General features: G+C 36.3%; 2 protein-coding genes across 3 annotated transcripts in view; one reads left to right on the top strand and one right to left on the bottom strand.

Moving 5' to 3' along the window:
* LOC136848671 (uncharacterized) overlaps nucleotides 1-20,000 on the bottom strand; it is a 106,511-nt gene that overhangs the window by 18,850 nt on the left and 67,661 nt on the right. The window lies entirely within an intron of this gene.
* Nucleotides 11,750-20,000, top strand: part of LOC136848664 (protein obstructor-E-like) — a 19,872-nt gene continuing 11,621 nt past the window's right edge. The window contains exon 1 of the mRNA XM_067121100.1: nucleotides 11,750-11,929. Coding sequence (XP_066977201.1) covers nucleotides 11,887-11,929 — 43 coding nt within the window. The 5' untranslated portion in view covers nucleotides 11,750-11,886. The remainder of the gene's footprint in view (nucleotides 11,930-20,000) is intronic.

The raw sequence follows: 20,000 nt of genomic DNA, 5'->3' as shown, positions 1-20,000 counted from the left end.
TGAAGAACGATATATCTTTAGAGGCTCGGGTGCACCATTTTATTTACGGTCAGAATTTCGGATGTTTCTAGTTAAGTGTATCAAACTTTTAGTTCTGGCACAGAATTCATATCGTTTTTTCACCTGCATCCAATTCAAAATGATCATATTTAAGGGATATACACTTTACAAAGAGTGCAAAATAAAATACCTCATCGGCCATGCGCCTGTATCTAAAATTATTTATGAGAACCCAGTATGTTTCATTACATCTGTAAAAATGATAGCCAGTGACTGATCCATACATTTTTTATGTAGAATAAAGATTATACAATACTCTCTAAAGGAATGATACTCCTTCCCAAACTGTTTGGGGAATAAGCCAGATACTGTGAATAATTTCTTAACCGTTAGACGGATAAGATTAACCATGTAACTTATTCACCCAACCGTTGGGCAAATAAGAATTACAGTCTGCGGTTATTCGACCAACAGTTGGGAATAAGTTTATTTTTCTGAGTTATTTTTCCAACCATGGGGATTAGGTCTATAGTGTGAGTTATTTCGTGAACCTTTGGAGGACCGAGGCCTAAAGTGTGTGTGAGTGTGTCTGTGTGTGTGTGTGTTATTCACGATACTTATAACGTATAAACCCCACAACACCACATGGGTAAACGAGCATGATGTGCTATTTCCCCAACAGTTGAGCAAATAAGGTTCAAATTCAGTGCTACTTCCCCAACAGTTTAGCAAATCAGGTTCAAATTCAGTGCTACTTCCCCAACAGTTGAGCAAATAAGGTTCAAATTCAGTGCTACTTCCCCAACAGTTTAGCAAATCAGGTTCAAATTCAGTGCTACTTCCCCAACAGTTGAGCAAATAAGGTTCAAATTCAGTGCTACTTCCCCAACAGTTTAGCAAATCAGGTTCAAATTCAGTGCTACTTCCCCAACAATCGAGCAAATAAGGTTCAAATTCAGTGCTACTCCCCCAACAGATTAGCAAATCAGGTTCAAAGTCAGTGCTATTTACTCGACCGTTATGTGAATAAGCCTTTAAATTGCATTACTCCAACTGTTGGGCAGATCTGAAATTGGTACTATTTATTAATTTCCTATTTCTTTTGTGATTCTCCAATCGATATGAACTGTTATGCTTATATAGCAAACTGTATGGTTAACCCAACTTCATTCTGGGTGCAAATATTCCAAAATGAAACCTTCATACCTGATTCCTGTAATTTCACTGTCGGCATTTTGAACCTTGGTAAGCTAACATCATGTTCAATCTACCATCAATAATTTAGTTGAACGGACTTGTAATTGAAATGTAAGCATATACGTAATTGCTTTTACAGGTATTGCCAAACCGTTTAACGGTATACATTTACATTTTCCTAATTCGTAGTCTTGTCTCGATTTATTGAGAACAAAAAATAGCATAGACGATTAAAATTACGCTTACGCTGCACATAAACAACTGAAGGATACAAAATTTACTACCTTCTATCCCTTCCTCCCACCCCCACCCTCATCATTATTCACACTGGGAACGTTCTTGAAAGGACTCACTAACCAGCTTCCTCGCAAAAAAAAAAAAAAAAAAAAAACTTAGATGTATATCTTAATTCGGTTCAAAGTTCATTTTCCGGTGTTCATCCCGATTTTCGGACGATTATTTCAACTCTGCGAAAAAGAAGCGTTATTTGTTGCCTGTATTTTTCTCACTCGATGTGAGACCTATTAGACATTTTAATCCACATTCCTGTCTCGTATTCATTTCAAGCCTTAAAATGACGAATAATTCATAGCATATTTTGATAGTTTCTAACCCAGTTTTATTCTCTTAAAAAGTTCTAGAAAGGAAGTACGTATTCATTGGTCCCAAAACCTTGTCAGAAAAGAAAAATTCCACTTCGGCCGGAGCAGTTTTTACCGTTTGGGCGTTGGCATGGCTTGCCCACTGGGGCACCGTAGTATATGACGTGTTTAGCGGTCAGTGAGCAAAACATTAATGTGGGTGATATTTTCTTAGTAGTCTGCGAGCAAAAATATTACTGGCAGATACTTTCTTAGCAGTCAATGCATAAAACATTATTATAGCAGATATTTTCTTAGCAGTCTGTGAGCAAAAATATTACTGGCAGATATTTTCTTAGCAGTCAGTGCATAAAACATTATTGTGTCAGATATTTTCTTAGCTATCAGTAAATAAAATATTATTGTGGTAGATTTTTCTGAGCAGTCAGTAAGCAAAACATTACTGCAGCAAATACTTTCTTAGCAGTCAGTAAACCATTACTATGACATATTTTCTTAGCAGTCAAGTGGTAAAATATTCTGTGGCAGATATTTTCTTTGCAATCAGTAAGTAAACCATTACTGCGGGAGATATCTTCTTGGCAGTCAGGAAGTGAAAACATTACTATGGCAGATACTTTCTCAACAGTCAGTAAACAAAAATATTACCGGCAGATATTTTCTTAGCAGCCAGTAAAACATTTCTATGACATATTTTTTTAGTAGTCAGTTTGTCAGATCTACCATGGCAGATATTTTCTTAGCAGTCAGTATGTAAAAACACTGATATGGCAGGCATTCTCTTAGCAGTCACTTTGTTAGATATACTGTGGCAGATATTTTCTTAGCAGTCAGTAAAAAATTACTAATTGATAAATTTGAGTTGACGAGACTTATAATTAAAAGAAGTGCAAAGAAAGGAGAAGGAGGAAAAAGACCAAACGCTAATTATTTTGGAAAACACGGTCGTAGTTCTCGAGATGGAGAAGGAGACTTTGCACCGAGATCTACAGCAAAGGGAAACAGCAGGACGGAAATGCAAGCCAGAATAAACAAGCTAAATGAGGACTTGGAAAGAATTCCAGAAGAGAATGTAAGGAAGCAGAATCACACTGAAAGCCTGCAGAGGGAAAACAAGCATAAGACCTTGAAGATTAACGGTTTGGAAGACAAGTTACAAGTCCTTACCACTGAGAAACAGATGGCCCATGAAAATTTGGAACAGCTCGACCGATGTAACCTCTATTGGAGGGGAAAGCTGAAAAGAAAAAGGCTTTGGATAAAACTCGATGTCTGAGGAAGCTCCAGATCAACTGCAAAGTTCTCTACCGACGAATGGACAGCATCCAGGAAGAACTTCGCCAAATCAGGGCATAGCAACGACCTTTCGCTGGCACCAAGAGGCTCTCAAAAGACCCGACTAAAACTCCATCAAATAAGAATCCCCTAAATAGAAAGGAAGTGCATCAGAAAATGAGGCTGGAATCTGCAGCGAGACTACGAACATTGGAGCGAGAATCTGAAATGGTTCGGAAGCTCTACAAGATAAACGCAGTCACGTGAATGGTGCCTGAAGAAGAATCTGCTTTCTTATGAAAACTGGCGGTTTACTTGCAGAAGAAAGAAGCCAGGATATCTCTGATGTTGGGAACAGGAATGAGCTGAGTTTTGTGATGGAAATCAATCCTGGATATGGCTGTGGAAGCATCTTTGCGCGATGGATAGACTACAGCGGCTGGTGGGACTGGCGGCAAGTGCCCTAAGAATGGATTGTTGTGCATCCCCTCACCTGCCACGTGATACCCTCGGGAATGGGGTATCAATGCCCAGTCACATATGCGTGGAAGACAACCACTGGCGCGGCGTAAGAACCCGTAAGTTTCATGCCTACCTCATATGTGAACTGGGTTATGCATTGCATATTGGATCCCATTCTTGCATATACTGCAGTGGCAACCTCTGGCGCGGCGTAAAAACCCGTAAGTTCAATGCCATTTATATATGCAAAATATGGGTTATGCAATGCACATTAGATCAAATTCTTGCATATACTCTAGTGGCAACCTCTGGCGCGGCGTAAAAACCAGTAAGTTCAATGCCTTTTATATATGCAAAATGTTTGATCCCAGCGTGGCAGGAAGGAGCACTAAGACATCGAAGGGCACCGTCAGAAGTCGCTGTATTTAGTCATCGTGCGATTTGGAGATTTTCACTGCCTACCTCAAACTTTCAACCCCCTTCTGCTTTCGCCTTTAAATAGCTCTTTAAGTAGCTTTGCGCAAAGGCACACAACAGCATTCTTTTCATTGTATTTACTATAATTTTCAGACCCGACTGACCCTTAACATTTTCCCAATAATTTCACTTATATCCAGTACAAATACAAGCAGTTCTGTAGCTATGAAACCGCAACAGAAAATGGGGTTAAGAGCCAACTATGAGGTTAATTTCTGTCTGACTTGGTCTTTTCACAGGTGACTTTATCACAATCTTCAGAGGTGATAGATTAGTCATGTACACAGACGACCCAAGCTAAACGGTACTGGAGTACATAACTGACCCCAAACCAGGTAAATTCAGTGACTGTCCCAAAACTACGTACGCCGCTGCCGTCTACGTCAAGGTCCAAAGAAGGGGTCTACATAGCTTATTAGAGATGAGTACATTACTGTCGTTTACTTATCTGGGGTTTAAAAACTTGTCTTGTGCATGACATATCTTAATATTAAAACAATAGAAAAACAAACATCAAGTGATTTTTAACTTATTCTTGAAAAGTAGTGAAATATAACATTTTATCACTAATATCACCGTACTGCGAGGTGCAATACATATAAAATAGAGTCCCCTATAAAACATGACAAGAAAATTCGTTTTCTACGGATATCTAACCCTAACAGAAAACGTTTACCTATTTGATAGGAAACTAAACTAATTCTCTCTCTCTCTCTCTCTCTCTCTCTATCTCTTCTTACGTTGAGTGTATAATTTTATAGTTTACCATGGATATTTTGCGTTCTCTGCATAACGCTATCTACTGTATTTATACAATGGTCAGATGTCAATAGCAGGAATGTGAACACAGGAGGAGAAAGATATTCTAATTCCAAGGAAACATGAAGAGATAAAATCCTCAAAATATACCATTCTGGTTACTTCATACTATGCCGTTGATGCCCTCAAGGTGTAAATTACATGCACTATACTGTACATGTATTCTTCGGAAATTTTTTCTTGGAGTAAACCTATATATAATAAAATATTTAGAACTTAATCAGGGAAGTGGTTAAGAACTTCACAAGGCTAAAATTCCATCATATAAACAACGCCTTTAAAGGTAAGACGTTGACCTCATGGAAAATCAAAATCGTAACAAAGGCTCTTTATATGTATGTATGTATGTATGTATGTATGTATGTATGTATGTATGTATGTATGTATGTATGTATGTATGTATGTATACATACATACATACATACATACATACATACATACATACATACATACATATATATGTATAACATTCAAACTGGATGGTATCTAATGGAGTATTTATTCAGAAAAAGTTACAAGCTTTCTTGGACAAACAGTCCACATTATCAAGTATCCGATACCATCCAGTTTGAATGAGGTCCTTTTAGTAATTCTATTAATGCGCAGAACAATTGGTATGTGATAAAGTTAATATATATATATATATATATATATATATATATATATATATATATATATATATATATATATATATATAAAAATTACTCTTAATCCTGTAAACAGATCAAGCTAAGATTTAACATGCATAAGCTGAAACAGATTATTATATATATATATATATATATATATATATATATATATATATATATATATATATATATATATATATATATATAAAATCTACGTTTCAGCTTAAGCATGTTAAATCTTAGCTTGATCTGTTTACAGGATGAAGAGCAACTGTGATTTACTAAAGTAACAATTTTCCCATTCTAAAAGGAACAGAGGAATTACTCAATAAATCATGAGTTATCAACAAGAACCTTTCAATAAACAGTGGTAGGGTCTTGGAGGAAAAAGACAAGTTTAACAAGAAAAAGGATGATTTATTCAAGAATAAATGTTAAAAATTTCTCAAATAAAACGCAGTAGGCTATTCCTCAAAGAAACTCACGAACGGACAAATAATCTTTCAAATAACAGATACAATTTCTCGAACATTATGGGAAATTTTCCATTGTAGACGAGAAATTCTTCCAAAGAATGGGAAAATTTCTCATGTAATTAAAGAGATGTCTAGAAAAAAATTAACCGATTTCACAGTGATTCTCAGAGTAAAATCTGCAAAGAATTTAGAATTTATTTAAATAAAATGTCTCTGGTTTTTGGCGGTGCTGTTTAATTAATTTTCACATTTTTTGCACTAGTAAGTTATCAGAGCAAAAACTGAATTTTTTTTTATCAAAAGTTTGCTTCTTCAACAAGCTTATGAAAAACGTGGGCTATTAAAAGGCACGTTTCTCTCTCTCTCTCTCTCTCTCTCTCTCTCTCTCTCTCTCTCTCTCTTGGTTTGGATATATACAACGCAAATGTACATTGTGAAATCTCATGTTAACGGGTGAATTAGTGAAGGGAATGAGGTAATTTTCTAATAGGAATGATCACAATCCTAAGATAACGGAGGATTTGATCTGAAAACATGACATTTCAAGCAAAAAATACGAATTCCCAAAGAAATACAGTAAATTAATTTCTAAAGGAAAAGACGTATTCCAGACGGAAAGGAGAGACTTCTGAGTTTTATAAGTAGCTAAATCTACAGGTATAAATTGGTATTTTCCCAATAAAAATCAATAGATTCATCAAAGGAAGCAAAGTAAATATTTTAGGAAATTGGCAGTTTTTCAGGCCTGAGGGGGAATTTCTCAAGAAGCAAGATATATTCCGCAAGCTCTCACGGCAAAGGACTGTATCTCAAATAATGAAAATAATTTAAGGCAGGAGCTCCTATTTTAATTTTTTTTTTTTTCAATGAAAAGCTGCATTCTTCAAGATGTTTAATATTACTCCAGAAAAAGGACGGAATACTACTGAGACTCCGTAGTTTCTCAAAGAAGGGAGACAGCTTACTTAGGGGAGAAAGCGATTTCTCATGGAACTGAAAGATGATCTCAAAAAAATGGCCACTTACTTGAGGAAATTGATGATCTGTTCAAGGTGAAAAATCTTCCGGAAACATCATAATCATCCAGGGGAAATTTTTTCATTTAAAAATTAAACTTTTCAAGAAAAATTGATGAATTCCTCAGAGTAAACAACAATAGTGCGATTAGACCCTTTTGAAGTGAGGAGTTTGTAGATGGCAAATACAATTGCTTATAAAGAGGAAAAAGTGGCCTTCAAAGTGGATTTAGCCGAGTCAGAAAAGGACAGATAACGTGTAAGGTTGGTAGCACTGAAAAGACGATAAACACTGACAGAAAGAGATTTGGTCTTGTGGTATGAATGGAGAATAGGGATAAGGGGAAAAGTCAGTTGTATTCTCTTCCCAAATTATGATACTTTGAAAAATTCTGACGCCGCTAAGGCTAATTCCAAAGGTATCGCATATTTCAGCAACTGTACTTCTGGTATAAGAACAAGTTCTTCAAGATTACAGCCTTAATGGGCTAACAATTATTTTATTCTTGTATACAAGCTCGTATGCTTTTATGTGTTTGCGTACAGATGTGAGTATAAACAAGACATAAAATTCATGAATGAATACTGAAATCCATTCGAATATCTCCGCAATAAAAAAAATAAATAAATAAAATAAAGGCAATATCTTGTTTTCTCTCTGTCTTGAACAGTAGGTTTTGCTAATGTTACAAAGCACCATCGTCAAATGAACAAACAACATATGAGTTGCAAATAAACACTAAAAGTACCAGATTTTCGGTAAATACATTTCATTGAATTGCTGTCTCATTACTTTGATAATCACGTTTCCTCCTAAATACTATGAGCAAATACAGGCTGAGAAGGAAAAAATAGCAAATGTGATATCCATTTTTTCTGGAAACTGACAAACCTTTTACGAGTACAATTTTCGCTAGAATAATTGACTTTCCAAATGCCCCAAATCAGCCGACAAGCAGGACACGGATTCTCTGTGCAATAGAAATGTACTATGATTGGAAAATGGATTTCTCTTTAAAGGTCTGTTACCCCCGGAAAAAATGTTTTGATAGAAAGCTCTAACCGCGAAAACGTTCGCCCACAACTGGAAAGCTCTCAATAGAGAACGAACCAATCTGAATGGCGGCAATTTCTTTGCAATCGATACGCGAGTCAAGACTACAATTGATCTTCGATCCACAATCTTATGAAATCATCTTTGCGCCGTAATGGTTTTCCTCAACAATTTTGATGAAAGTCGTGATTTATACCAATACGATCACTTCAATTCCACAAGTAACCTCGCCCACCTCAAAATGGATGCACACAAAGGCACAAACGCCTCACACACGCAACTCTTCAAGCAGGTCACACAGTTTGAGATTTCTTACGACTTTTCATTACCTAATCATCTTTATTCATCTTATCGAAACATTCAATAACTAAAAGCAAAAAACAAGTTTCTGACAAGTCATGAATGCATCAGTTTTTCATTTTCCTCTTATCGACCTTCAGTTTTGCGTAAAAAAAAAAATGACGCATATCCGTCTCTTTTATAGTGACAAAATTTTGATATGCAAGTTATTCACATTAACTTGACTCCTTTTTTTCCCTCTAACATGACATTGGACAACATACATTCCTAAGAACTGACTTCGTCTCACCCTGACTGACCCCGCTATCAAATTCTGGATAGGTGTACGCAACTATTTCAGACATTAAGAAGAATTTCCGCTCCGATAGTTACAGCTTCCTCGAGGTGCAACGACGAAGAAAAAATGTAGACCTAATGTCTCCGTGCTAAGAGTCAATTCTTTAGCTTCAAGGTTAAGCGGAACTTAGTGGGCCAGTCCCCCCCAAAACTGCCTTGGCTAGACGGAATTAATCTAAGGTCATATTTTCTGTCTCTCTCTCTCTCTGGACGGAATGAATCTAAGGTCATATTTCTCTCTCTCTCTCTCTCTCTCTCTCTCTCTCTCTCTCTCTCTCTCTCTCTCTCTCTCTCTCTCTCTCTCTCTGTTTTGTAAGGATAAAACCATTTCATCTTTTTGGGAGTAGAAAAATGTTTCTATGTGCATTTGTGTTCAAGCTTGAAAGTTCATCAGGTTAAGATATGTCCATGCAATTCAACAATTCAAAAAGTAAAAATAAAGTAATATATATATATATATATATATATATATATATATATATATATATATATATATATATATATATATATATATATATAAGAAAGTCATTCCACCCACTTGTAACAGCTTTTCAGATAAATCAGAAGTCAGGTATTTGTTTGAAATATTAACAGTTATTACGCAAATTATATTCATGAAAATATCCAAAAAATTCCAGACCCAGATGACATCTATATCTTAGGAACGAAATGAAATGGAAACTATAAAACCCTGACTACAAATTAATTTTTCGGAAACAAGTCCATGCAACACTTCTTTTGATATCATAGAACAAGCTACCTGACCTCTTAGAATGTCCGTCTGAGCGAAAGGGGAATATTCTCTTAGAGGCAAAGAAAGGAAAGACAGGAAATTATATAGAGAATCGTCGCAAGAGCGAGGATAACCTAAAAGTCTTTACTCTTTTCTAATTAAGCAAGTTTTTGCTTTCAATTTTCGTATTTAGCCTTCTGGACCTGACTTCTGTAACCACCTAAGGTCCCTAGCTGGAAATTAATAGTCTGCAATCTGTATTTTTAATTGTTATCATTTTTAATATATATCGTTTTACTATTATTCTCCATATAATTACTGCCATTACCATTATTATGAATTCTACGTTTTCTACTTCTCCAGCAACTGTGTGGATACTGTCGATTATTATTTTTATCCCGTTATCTTATGTAGCTAGAGTGTGTGTATTGTATTTGTATATTCCATGTATATGGCCCTGAGGTGAAATAATGGATATTATTATTATTATTATTATTATTATTATTATTATTATTATTATTATTATTATTATTATTAAATCTCACGAGACAGATCTGGGAGCAGACTCCTCTGCAGGCAGAAAGATTAAAGATGAGGAGTACTGAATGACTGCTGGACTTTGGCTAAAAATAAACTAACCACACATATAGCTCAAACCTACTTTCGGAATCCATTCTGACGGTTTTTAGTACTGAGAACACAATCGTATTCCATGAGGAATTTGTAAAGCTTTCGTCAGTGGTGTTCAACTTTAAATCCAAAAATTTACTGATAAAAGTATTTCTACCATAGAATGATATTAATGAATGTACTGTGTTGTCTTCGCCAGCAAGCGTTGCTCTCACCAATTTCAGATATGAACAGTCAAGTTGTAGGAAAGTCAAACGACCTTTTAGAAGCCAGGTCAAGGACTCTGGTCGTCCAGTCACCACCATCCATAACCGCCCCCCCCCCCCACTCTCTCTTAATTATTCAAGCAAAGTGTCCCTTCTCTCTCTCTTAATTATTTAAGCAATGTCTCTCTCTCTGTGTCTCTCTCTTAATTATTTGAGCAATGTCTCTCTCTCTTAATTATTCAAGTAATGAGTCCCCGTTATCTCTCTCTCTCTTAATCATTCAAGCAATGTGTTTCTCGTCTCCTCTCTCTCTCTTAATTATTCAAGCAATGTCTCTCTCTCTCTCTCTCTCTCTCTATCTCTCTCTCTTAATTATTCAAGCAATGACTTCCTTCTCTCTCTCTCTCTCTCTCTCTCTCTCTCTCTCCCTCTCTCTCTCTCTCTCTCTTAATCATTCAAGCAATGGGTCTCGCCTTCTCTCTCTCTCTCTCTCTCTCTCTCTCTCTCTCTCTCTCTCTCTCTCTCTCTTCCCCTACCTCGACCACCATAAGAAGCAAGTGACCTACTGGATTACAGTTTGATATAAAAGAAAAAAGAAAATGAACGTAGTAACATCACAGAGAAACACCTCAGGTTTGATAAACTACGTTAAACAGACTTAAAGGTTAACTGTAACTCAGCAAAACTTGTTGATATTTCAAGAAAAATGCAGACAGTTGCAGGAGGGCGAAATTTAGCTGAAATTTCATTTCAGGTTTGAAAAGATGTCATGATATTTTTAAGTATTCAAATGAAATAATACGGACTCTACCGGTCATTATAAATTATAAGATAAAGAAAGTATTTAATTCATTAATATGATTAACAATGACATCACAATTCCAATGCAGAGTATTAAAAGATAAATTACCAAAAGAAAAAGAGACAAATGTCCAAAACACATGTTTATTTTCTTAGAAGGACTTTCACTTTTTTCCGAGAGCAAATGCTTACAAATCTTCATGAATTAAAAAAAATTGATTTTCTTGATTATAGATGATCACATCTTGTATGAAGAGAACGAGTGTCTAGATTTCCACCATTTTCCCTTATCAATAAGTTTTTTTTTTTTTTATTGAAATTATACTATGTAAGTTTGACTAGTGTGGTTTAAACTATCCTTCATATATATTTATATTGATCTTTCCATGTATATAGTATTATGAGAAACAACACTTGACTTCAAATACCTGAAAATATGAGAAACGGGAAAATGTCTCTCATCCCGTTAGGTCTGTGCAACTTTTACTTTCGCTGCTTAACCTTGCCCCACCCGGCGCGACCAAGTCTTGATTTTCTCTTCTATTTACTTAAATAAACTAAAGGAAATAACTATTTGGGAGTTATTGCTCAATATAATGCCACATACAAACAATCGCAAGGCTACTAACTCAAAATATCAGTAATACAAATAATGGGAATCGTACGACACAGAAGAATAGTAACACAACACAAAGCCGGGAATAATAGTAACGCTGTTTTTTCTAGGCTCCAGAATTGAAAGGTGGGCAATTGTTGGAGACTGTGAGAAGAGTTGTTGGGGAAAAGAGGGAGGAAGAGAGAGAAAAAAAAAGATCAAGGGAGCGCAAGAGACGTGGACAGGAGTCTTCGAATGGTAGGAGTCTTAGTGTGAAGATGTGGTTCAAAGTGTTAGTACCATTCGCCATCGTGGTCTCTGGTAAGTAGGATTTTTGGATCAACTCATTTTATTTTATTTATATTTATTTTTGTTTTCTTTTAAAGACAATGCTTGTTTTGTTCATTGTGACATGTACTGTACGTGTTTTGTATGTATGTATGTATGTATGTATGTATGTATGTGTGTATGTAGGTATGTATATGTATATATATATATATATATATACGTATGTATGTATGTGTATATATATACCTGTATAGAAATACACACACACACACAAACACATATATACGTATGTATGTATGTGTATGTACACACACATATATATGTGTGTATATAAAAAATTTTACATATTAGTGTGTTGGTCGCAGTTTTTATATTTACATACGTACACACTGATCACGTTTAACAGTTTATCACTCAAGCGAACCACATTCGAAGATATCATTGTATCCCCCCGTGTAGAGTCCTTGTATCCCGGATATCTCAGAATATGAAAAAGAAAAATGAACTAAATAAAAAAGTTTCTTATTCTGTGATTGACAGCACATTATTTTCTTGGTTAGAGACTTCATTATCTGGTTCAATTTAAACTGTGATTTGCCTTACTATTATGTAATCCAAGACGAAAATCGTACATTGGTTATATAATTGCAAGAACTGTATTTGTATTTGATCATGCATGTACACGCGCACGCGCGTACACACCCACGTACATGCACATAAAATGTTCGTGTATACATACATACATATATATATGTATACATAAATATATTTGTATATATATTGTGTATATATACATATATATATGTGTACATATATATACTTACAAATGTTTATTTATTTATGTACATAAATATATTTGTATTATATATATTGTATATATATGTACATATATATACTTACAAATGTTTATATATATATATATATATATATATATATATATATATATATATATATATATATATATATATATATATACACATGATGTGTCTGTGCCCCATAATATTCGCAGAGGAAACTTGCAATACAGTCTTGAAATTTAAGGCATTATTCCCCGACAGAGAAAGGGAAAGGGAGACGGGAACTTATCCACTGTATACAGATAGCTCGCGACTTTAGAAAGCTTGAGCGAAAATGAATGCGTAGAACGAAGAAGAGAAGGGTTGGTACATAATGATGAGAATTGCAAGACACGCTTTCTTGATTTCGACTTCAAGCAATGTTAGCCTGGAGGTTCCTTATTTGTCTCTCTCTCTCTCTCTCTCTCTCTCTCTCTCTCTCTCTCTCTCTCTCTCTCTCTGACGTCCACTTCAAAAGCATTACAGGAATAATGTTTACTATTATATTATTGTTTTTAATCATTATGACTGTTATCTTTATTGCTTTTGCTACTTCGCTTGAACATAGCCAGAATACTGGAAAGAGAAGGTGAGAGATAGAGGTAGAGAGAAGGGGACTTTAAGAAAGAGAAAGAGAGGGGTAGGGGTAGGGTGAGGGTGGAGGACGTATGCCTTGGAGGGGGGCCTGTGTCACTTGATCTACAAATACTTTTGATTTGCTTTGTACCTCTATCAAAGGCTTTAACACGCAGTCAGATTTTAATTTGCAAAATGTCAAGATAACTAGACGAGAGGGAGAAAGACTCTTAAATTTCTGGCAATCTGTTTCTTTATTATTATTATTATTATTATTATTATTATTATTATTATTATTATTATTATTATTATTATTATTATTATTATTGTTATTATTATTATTATTATTATTTAACGTAAGAAGCACAAACACGTTCAGATTTATACAGAAGCAAAACTCATTAAAAACTCAGGTGTTTGCGACGTATTGGTAAATATGACAACGCACTCAGGAGCTCATCGTGTATTCCTGTTTCCTCCTCCAATGAATCAAATACCTTTCATCTGCCAAGCAGACAAAGGAAGCGAGCCGTCTGTCTCATGCCAAATGGTTAATTCAGAAAAGGTAAGAACATTGTGCAGTGCACTTCAGAGTGCCATTTCAGCTTCTCTTTAACCTCTAAGTATTTGTATAATTTTCGAAAAAGAACAATACGTCATAACACCGTAGGATACCGAAGGAATTATTTTTCCAATGCAGAGGCTGAAGAAATGGGCATCCAAGTGCCCGTATCTTGCCCTGATTTAATGGAAATGTTATAAAAAAGATTAAGGGAGAAGGGATGAATGATGTCAAGAAATTCTCCTGTGGTATCGAACTCATGTTCTATTACTTGACATTAGCGTTACAGATGGCATATAAATATTATAATGATTTCGATTGACTGTTTACCACGGTAAATCCAGAATCAAACTAAAGCATGTTCAAAGAATTTTACCTTTTCACGTTTCATTTTGTCTAAATATTGGTGAATATCCCACACCCTACGGCGTCATGTCTGTCGCTGGTGACATGCAGTAAGAAGGTCATGGAGTGACCTTTCTTCGGTACCGAGTGACCCTGTGACCTTTCCTTTTGTCACCAGTGGATGACCTTCTCCTAAGACCTTACCGTTCCAATAATAGTGATTTTGTTAAAAGTAGCACAACCGGGCGGGATTTATCTTCGAAATCTCCTCGAAAAGTAGGTTGTTACATTCTACGAAAGTTGGTTCAAAAATTCCTCCAAAACAGAGGAAAGAAATTAGTTTTTTTTCTTTTTGAAATACACAATATAGTTCTCTTATAATCCATTGATTTTTTTTTTCAATATATATATTCATTTAATTTTGCGAAGAAATAATTATCACCCAGAATTCCTTCTTAATCTTAACGACAATACGGAATGGACGTTCGTTTTCAAGAAAACAATAGTACGAAAAAAAAAAATTCCCATTGTTATATTTTACTTTTCATTTGCCATTCTTAGTGGCATTTATTTGGAACTGAGCCAGCTACGTGAATTTCCCCTCCAGCATGTGCACATTACTGGCAAGGCTCTTAAGAGCATTCTGTTAGGGTTATGTACTCATTTAGAGAGAAAAAAAGAAGTGTACCAATGAAATTGCATAATTCAGAAGATTTTAGAGGAAAAAGAAAACAGACTAATTAGTGTTCGATTGATGAAGGGTAAATTAGCTGTAACGAAGGGACTTGAGTATCTCCAAAAGCAAGAGATTTAGCTGTGTTTAAGATGGTGGGTAATGGCACAGTATTAGTTAATGCGGTCGACGTGCAGTTGATAAGGTTTCTTTGTGATAGAATAGAGCAGCTAGGAAGTTACAGTGTTATGATACGCTACGGCTTTATAATCGATTCGCTTATTCCCAACGGATGTTTTGTTCTCTAAATCCATCCACTCCTAAGGAAAGTCTTTAAAATGTTAATAATAAATAAATATTTTATATCCACGCAGAACCAACGAAGGTGCACCTAAATACCCGATTTCTCTTTCGCGACCTTACCTAAGAAAATTGCCCTTTCGTTTTGGCATCCTCAGTAGTATCAGTGATGGACTAAACCCGCAGGAGAACGTGAATATAAAAGCAGCCTTTGAAACCTGTTTTAAAAGTTGGCAGAAGGGAGTGGAAGGGGGAGGGAGACAGAGAGGGAGAGAGATGGTAGGGAGGGTTGTTATAAAGGAGGGGTTTGAAGAAGTTGGGTGGCAATGGTGGGGGAGATTAACTTGCACATTACTTTCACCCGTTCTTGCACCTCTTATGACCTGCACAGCATGTGTCTTATTTCTTGAGAGAGAGAGAGAGAGAGAGAGAGAGAGAGAGAGAGAGAGAGAGAGATTACGTGAGCAACTGGATGCCTTACATAAAAGCCGGCTGCATACAGTGACCAGAAATGAATTGTGTGCAGCCCAGGACAACGTTAGAGTGAACGGTACCTCAAGGTTATCAACTACTCCAAAAGAACGACTCCGGGTAAACAAGTTTTCAGCGTCTCTCTCCAAAAGCTTTGCAACCAAGGATAATTCCATGTTCAATGTAACCCATGATAATAAGTTTTATATTGATATTCACCAAAATCACCTAATCTCTTACGAAACTGAGATGGTGGTTGTGCAATCAGACGTTTCACTGAAAACACAATGAATCTTACAAAATGTAGATGAGATTTCATGATAATTCTTTCATTTTAAACGAAGAAAATGATGAAAAATTGAATTCACACTCAGGGCTAATAGAAATTCTGACATTTTATGCAGATTACCTACACTAAGGAAAATGACTGTCGTCACAAGAAATTGCACCATGTCTTAAGTTCAAGAAAATTTCCACAAGTTCTAGATGGACGTCACGATAACAAATAGACTTAAAAAAGTTCTCTATGGGTAGTTAAACAAAGGACTTGAGTTGTTCTAAAAAGTGTGAGTCGCTTTGCTCTTTTGTTTTCTACTCTGATTTTTTCTCGCTCTCTCCTCTTTACACTTCTTCGAGCGTGTCTGCATGCACACATATGATCTTTTCCTCAAAATTAAACTGTGTCCTTTATCAGAGAATGGCTCCTAGTTTCAATTATAAAAAGGGATAATGATCGCTGAGTCTTGGATGAAACTCCTGTGCAGAAACACAGAACTACTGACTTCATGCACCTTCAGAGAAGGCTTTCCAGGAGCAAGTCGAACTCCCCTACACTTCATTACATGCACTTTCTCGCTTCCAGAAAATTGAGGACCCTCCTTTCTGGCACCTAGTTCGTTCCAGAAATCATCCCTCCCTAGATCTTCCTCCCTCCTTAAATAAATTATCTACCATTTTTCATCTTCACAGTCCTTTGAATTTCTGAATTTTTGCAGTTACATGCAGGTCATGGGGCTACACCCTCATAACCCCGGCCATCACGTGAATTTCACACAGTGAAGGGCGGTGAGAATATTATTATTACTTCAACATTCTACAGGACTGATGATGTGAATGCCATTGCCCTTAATTGAATAGGCTCATCTGCTATTTAGAGGACATTTTTTTACCCCAAGGATGTCCACAACCTTCCACTAGTGCTTCTCTGCCTTGGAATTCCTTATATTGACCGAATCTCAGGCACAGTAACTCCTAAAGGCAAATAGCAAGTTCTGAGAGATATATATATATATATATATATATATATATATATATATATATATATATATATATATATATATATGTGTGTGTGTGTGTGTGTGTGTGTGTGTGTATACAGTATATACTGTACATGCAGCCGTCTTTTACCATTTTAGGCAAGGTGGCGCCAGGGAGATAGAGTCTTCCGATTTCTCATCAGTTCTTTAGGGATTGGTCTGCCTGAACCCCGCCCTTTTCAGCGAGTTGGGCCTGGAGGCCGGTACACTGGGTGCGATCCACGGGCCTATCAAACGTCAGCCGAGAGACGTATAACTGAGTCACAATGCCCACAATAACCACACACACATATACGGCAGGACTACTGTATTTAAAAATTTTTTTTTCTAGCAGGACTCTGTATTTAAAATTTTTTTTTCTATCTTGCTACAGAATTATTTCCTGAACCTCAAAAAATCTATGTATAAAATCCATCAGCAGTTTTATCATATTTCTTTCACTTGTTAATGGAATCATAAGACGGAGCAAAATTCGTATCTGTGACTCACATTTTCATGTATTCATGATCAAAAGTGGTCATTGGAATTCGTATTAAGCCTAACTCTGCTAATTACATCTCTAACGAGAGATACCCCTACGAAAAAAAAGAAAAAAAGATTCTTTAAAACCAACATCTCACATCGGTTTCAAATCTACAGAAAAAAAACTTTTAAGTGCTAATTGATGGATTCCGTAGACCTAACCCTTTCTGTTCAGTAGCGACAAGATAAAGTTCTGAAGTCGTTCACCTTCTCAGTAACGGGAGACTGGTCCTTTAAGGTAGTTCACTTTCTAAGCACAGACACAAAAGTACTTGTACCCTTGAAGGCGAAGAAACATATGAATGATTACTTCTGGTATACAAAAAAAATGAATCGCCCTTTAAAGGTCTATTGTGCCTCGAGCATAATAATGTCGAAAGCGGATCTAAGCATGGGCGCCTAGTTCCGAAGAGATTAGACTGGAATCTGTAGACAATAAGTACAACTTACTTTGGGATGCGGAATAAATCTATAGATTCATTTGAGCAACAATGCTGAGTACAGGAAATGAATGAGGAAAGTGAACAATGATAATCCTAAATACAGGAAACGAATGAGGAAGGTGAATAATGGCAATGCTGAATGCAGGAAATGAATGGAGTTAATGATGATAATGCTGAATACAGGAAATGAATGAGGAAGGTGAATAATGACAATGCTGAATACAGGAAATGAATGAGGAAGGCGAATAATGACAATCCTGAATACAGGAAATGAATGAGGAAGGCGAATAATGACAATTCTGAATACAGGAAATGAATGAGGAAGGTGAATAATGATAATCCTGAATACAGGAAATGAATGAGGAAGGTGAATAATGATAATCCTGAATGCAGGAAATGAATGAGGAAGGTGAATAATGACAATGCTGAGTACAGGAAATGAATGATGACAGTGAATAATGATAATCCTGAATACAGGAAATGAATGAGGAAAGTGAATGATGACAATGCTGAATATAGGAAATGAATAAGGAAAATGAATAATGAAGTATTACGTTACCTCCTCGTACGAGAACCTACTGTATACTTAGGATCATTTGCTAACTCGATACAGCAATCTGTACCAATCTTACCTCTGCCACCGTACAGCAAGGATGAATAATAAACAAATAATCCGCTTAATAAATATATAGAGAACTGAAGAAAACGTGGTTCATGCTGACTTCACTGAGAACTCAAATGGGAAGCAACACCAATCTGTTTCCTTCACTTCTGACAAGTACATTACTACTGTTGTAATCCATTCCGTTAACATCTACATAAATCACATCGTTTTTCTGAGTTCAAGTACCTGAATTACATGATTTCCTCTCTCTCTCTCTCTCTCTCTCTCTCTCTCTCTCTCTCTCTCTCTTTCAGCAAGTCATCAGTATTAAGATTGCCTAAGAAGGACCTAAAACCGGACTGCTTACTTTGAACAATGGAAAACGAAAATATAAAGCTGAAATTCAATGGCGCCACCGCCATCCTCCCCCCCGCCCACCCCTTCAGCTTGCATCCCCTCCCCTACCCCAACCATTCTCGTGCCCGGGCAATGAGACTACGTAGTTTTCCTTGATATGAATTCAGACATCGTCTGGAGGTTGGGTTTAATTAGAGGACAAACTGGGTGAAAAAGTAATACTTAGAGTACTAACGGGTGTATAAACACGTCTTTTGAAAATGCACTACTAATTCTCAAAAGGGGAAGCATTTTTTTTTCTCACAGTTAGCCATAACGAAATTCAAAAGTCCGTTTCTTCCCGTTAGCAATAATGAACTTCTAAAATTCACTCAAAAAGTTGTAGAAGTACTTTTAGAAAAGCGGAAATCATCTGTATCTACTCAAAAATATATTTTCAAGAATAAAAAAAAATTATAAAAAGGGTTTTAAATCAAATATATATCCAAGGTTTCAAAAAAAAAAACAGAAAAAAAAAGGGTTTGTAATCAAAATGATCCTTTGACTGTCCTTGGGGCTGAGCACCGCGGTCGCCAGCTCCTTCACCCCAGCCCCCCGTCAGGAAGGGAAAATGGACCAAGAAACGAAGGTTAACGGGAAACAGAGGGAGATCCTGAGATCCTCAAGGATACTGCTCAACCGCAGATCCTCACGCATCCTTCGACGGGAACACCAAAGGTTCTTGTGCGGGATAAGTAAGGGGTTAGGATTTGTGTCGGAAACTGCGGCTGTGGCAAACATGGAGGAATTTAAGGGCGAGGTGACTTTGCATTGTGGGAAGGACTTTATGTTAATTTTATGTTTGCTTGCTTTTAAGTTTGTTTCTAAGTCCTCTATATCCTTTTCCTCTGGTTATAAAAGAGAACTCTACTGTAGATGGAGGCAGGGAGGATTAGAAGGTACAGTATATCAAATCCCTTGGAAGTCCAACTAACAAAAAGGAATTATCTATCCTACACCCAGAAACCTGATGACGAGAGAGAGAGAGAGAGAGAGAGAGAGAGAGAGAGAGAGAGAGAGAGAGAGAGAGAGAGAGAGGTGTGGTCTGTTGTCAAGGGCA

This window comes from Macrobrachium rosenbergii, chromosome 19 (genome assembly GCF_040412425.1).
Source record: "Macrobrachium rosenbergii isolate ZJJX-2024 chromosome 19, ASM4041242v1, whole genome shotgun sequence".
Lineage (NCBI taxonomy): Eukaryota > Metazoa > Arthropoda > Malacostraca > Decapoda > Palaemonidae > Macrobrachium > Macrobrachium rosenbergii.
Note: the sequence above shows the minus strand (reverse complement) of the source record. Positions and strands in the feature narration are given on the sequence as shown.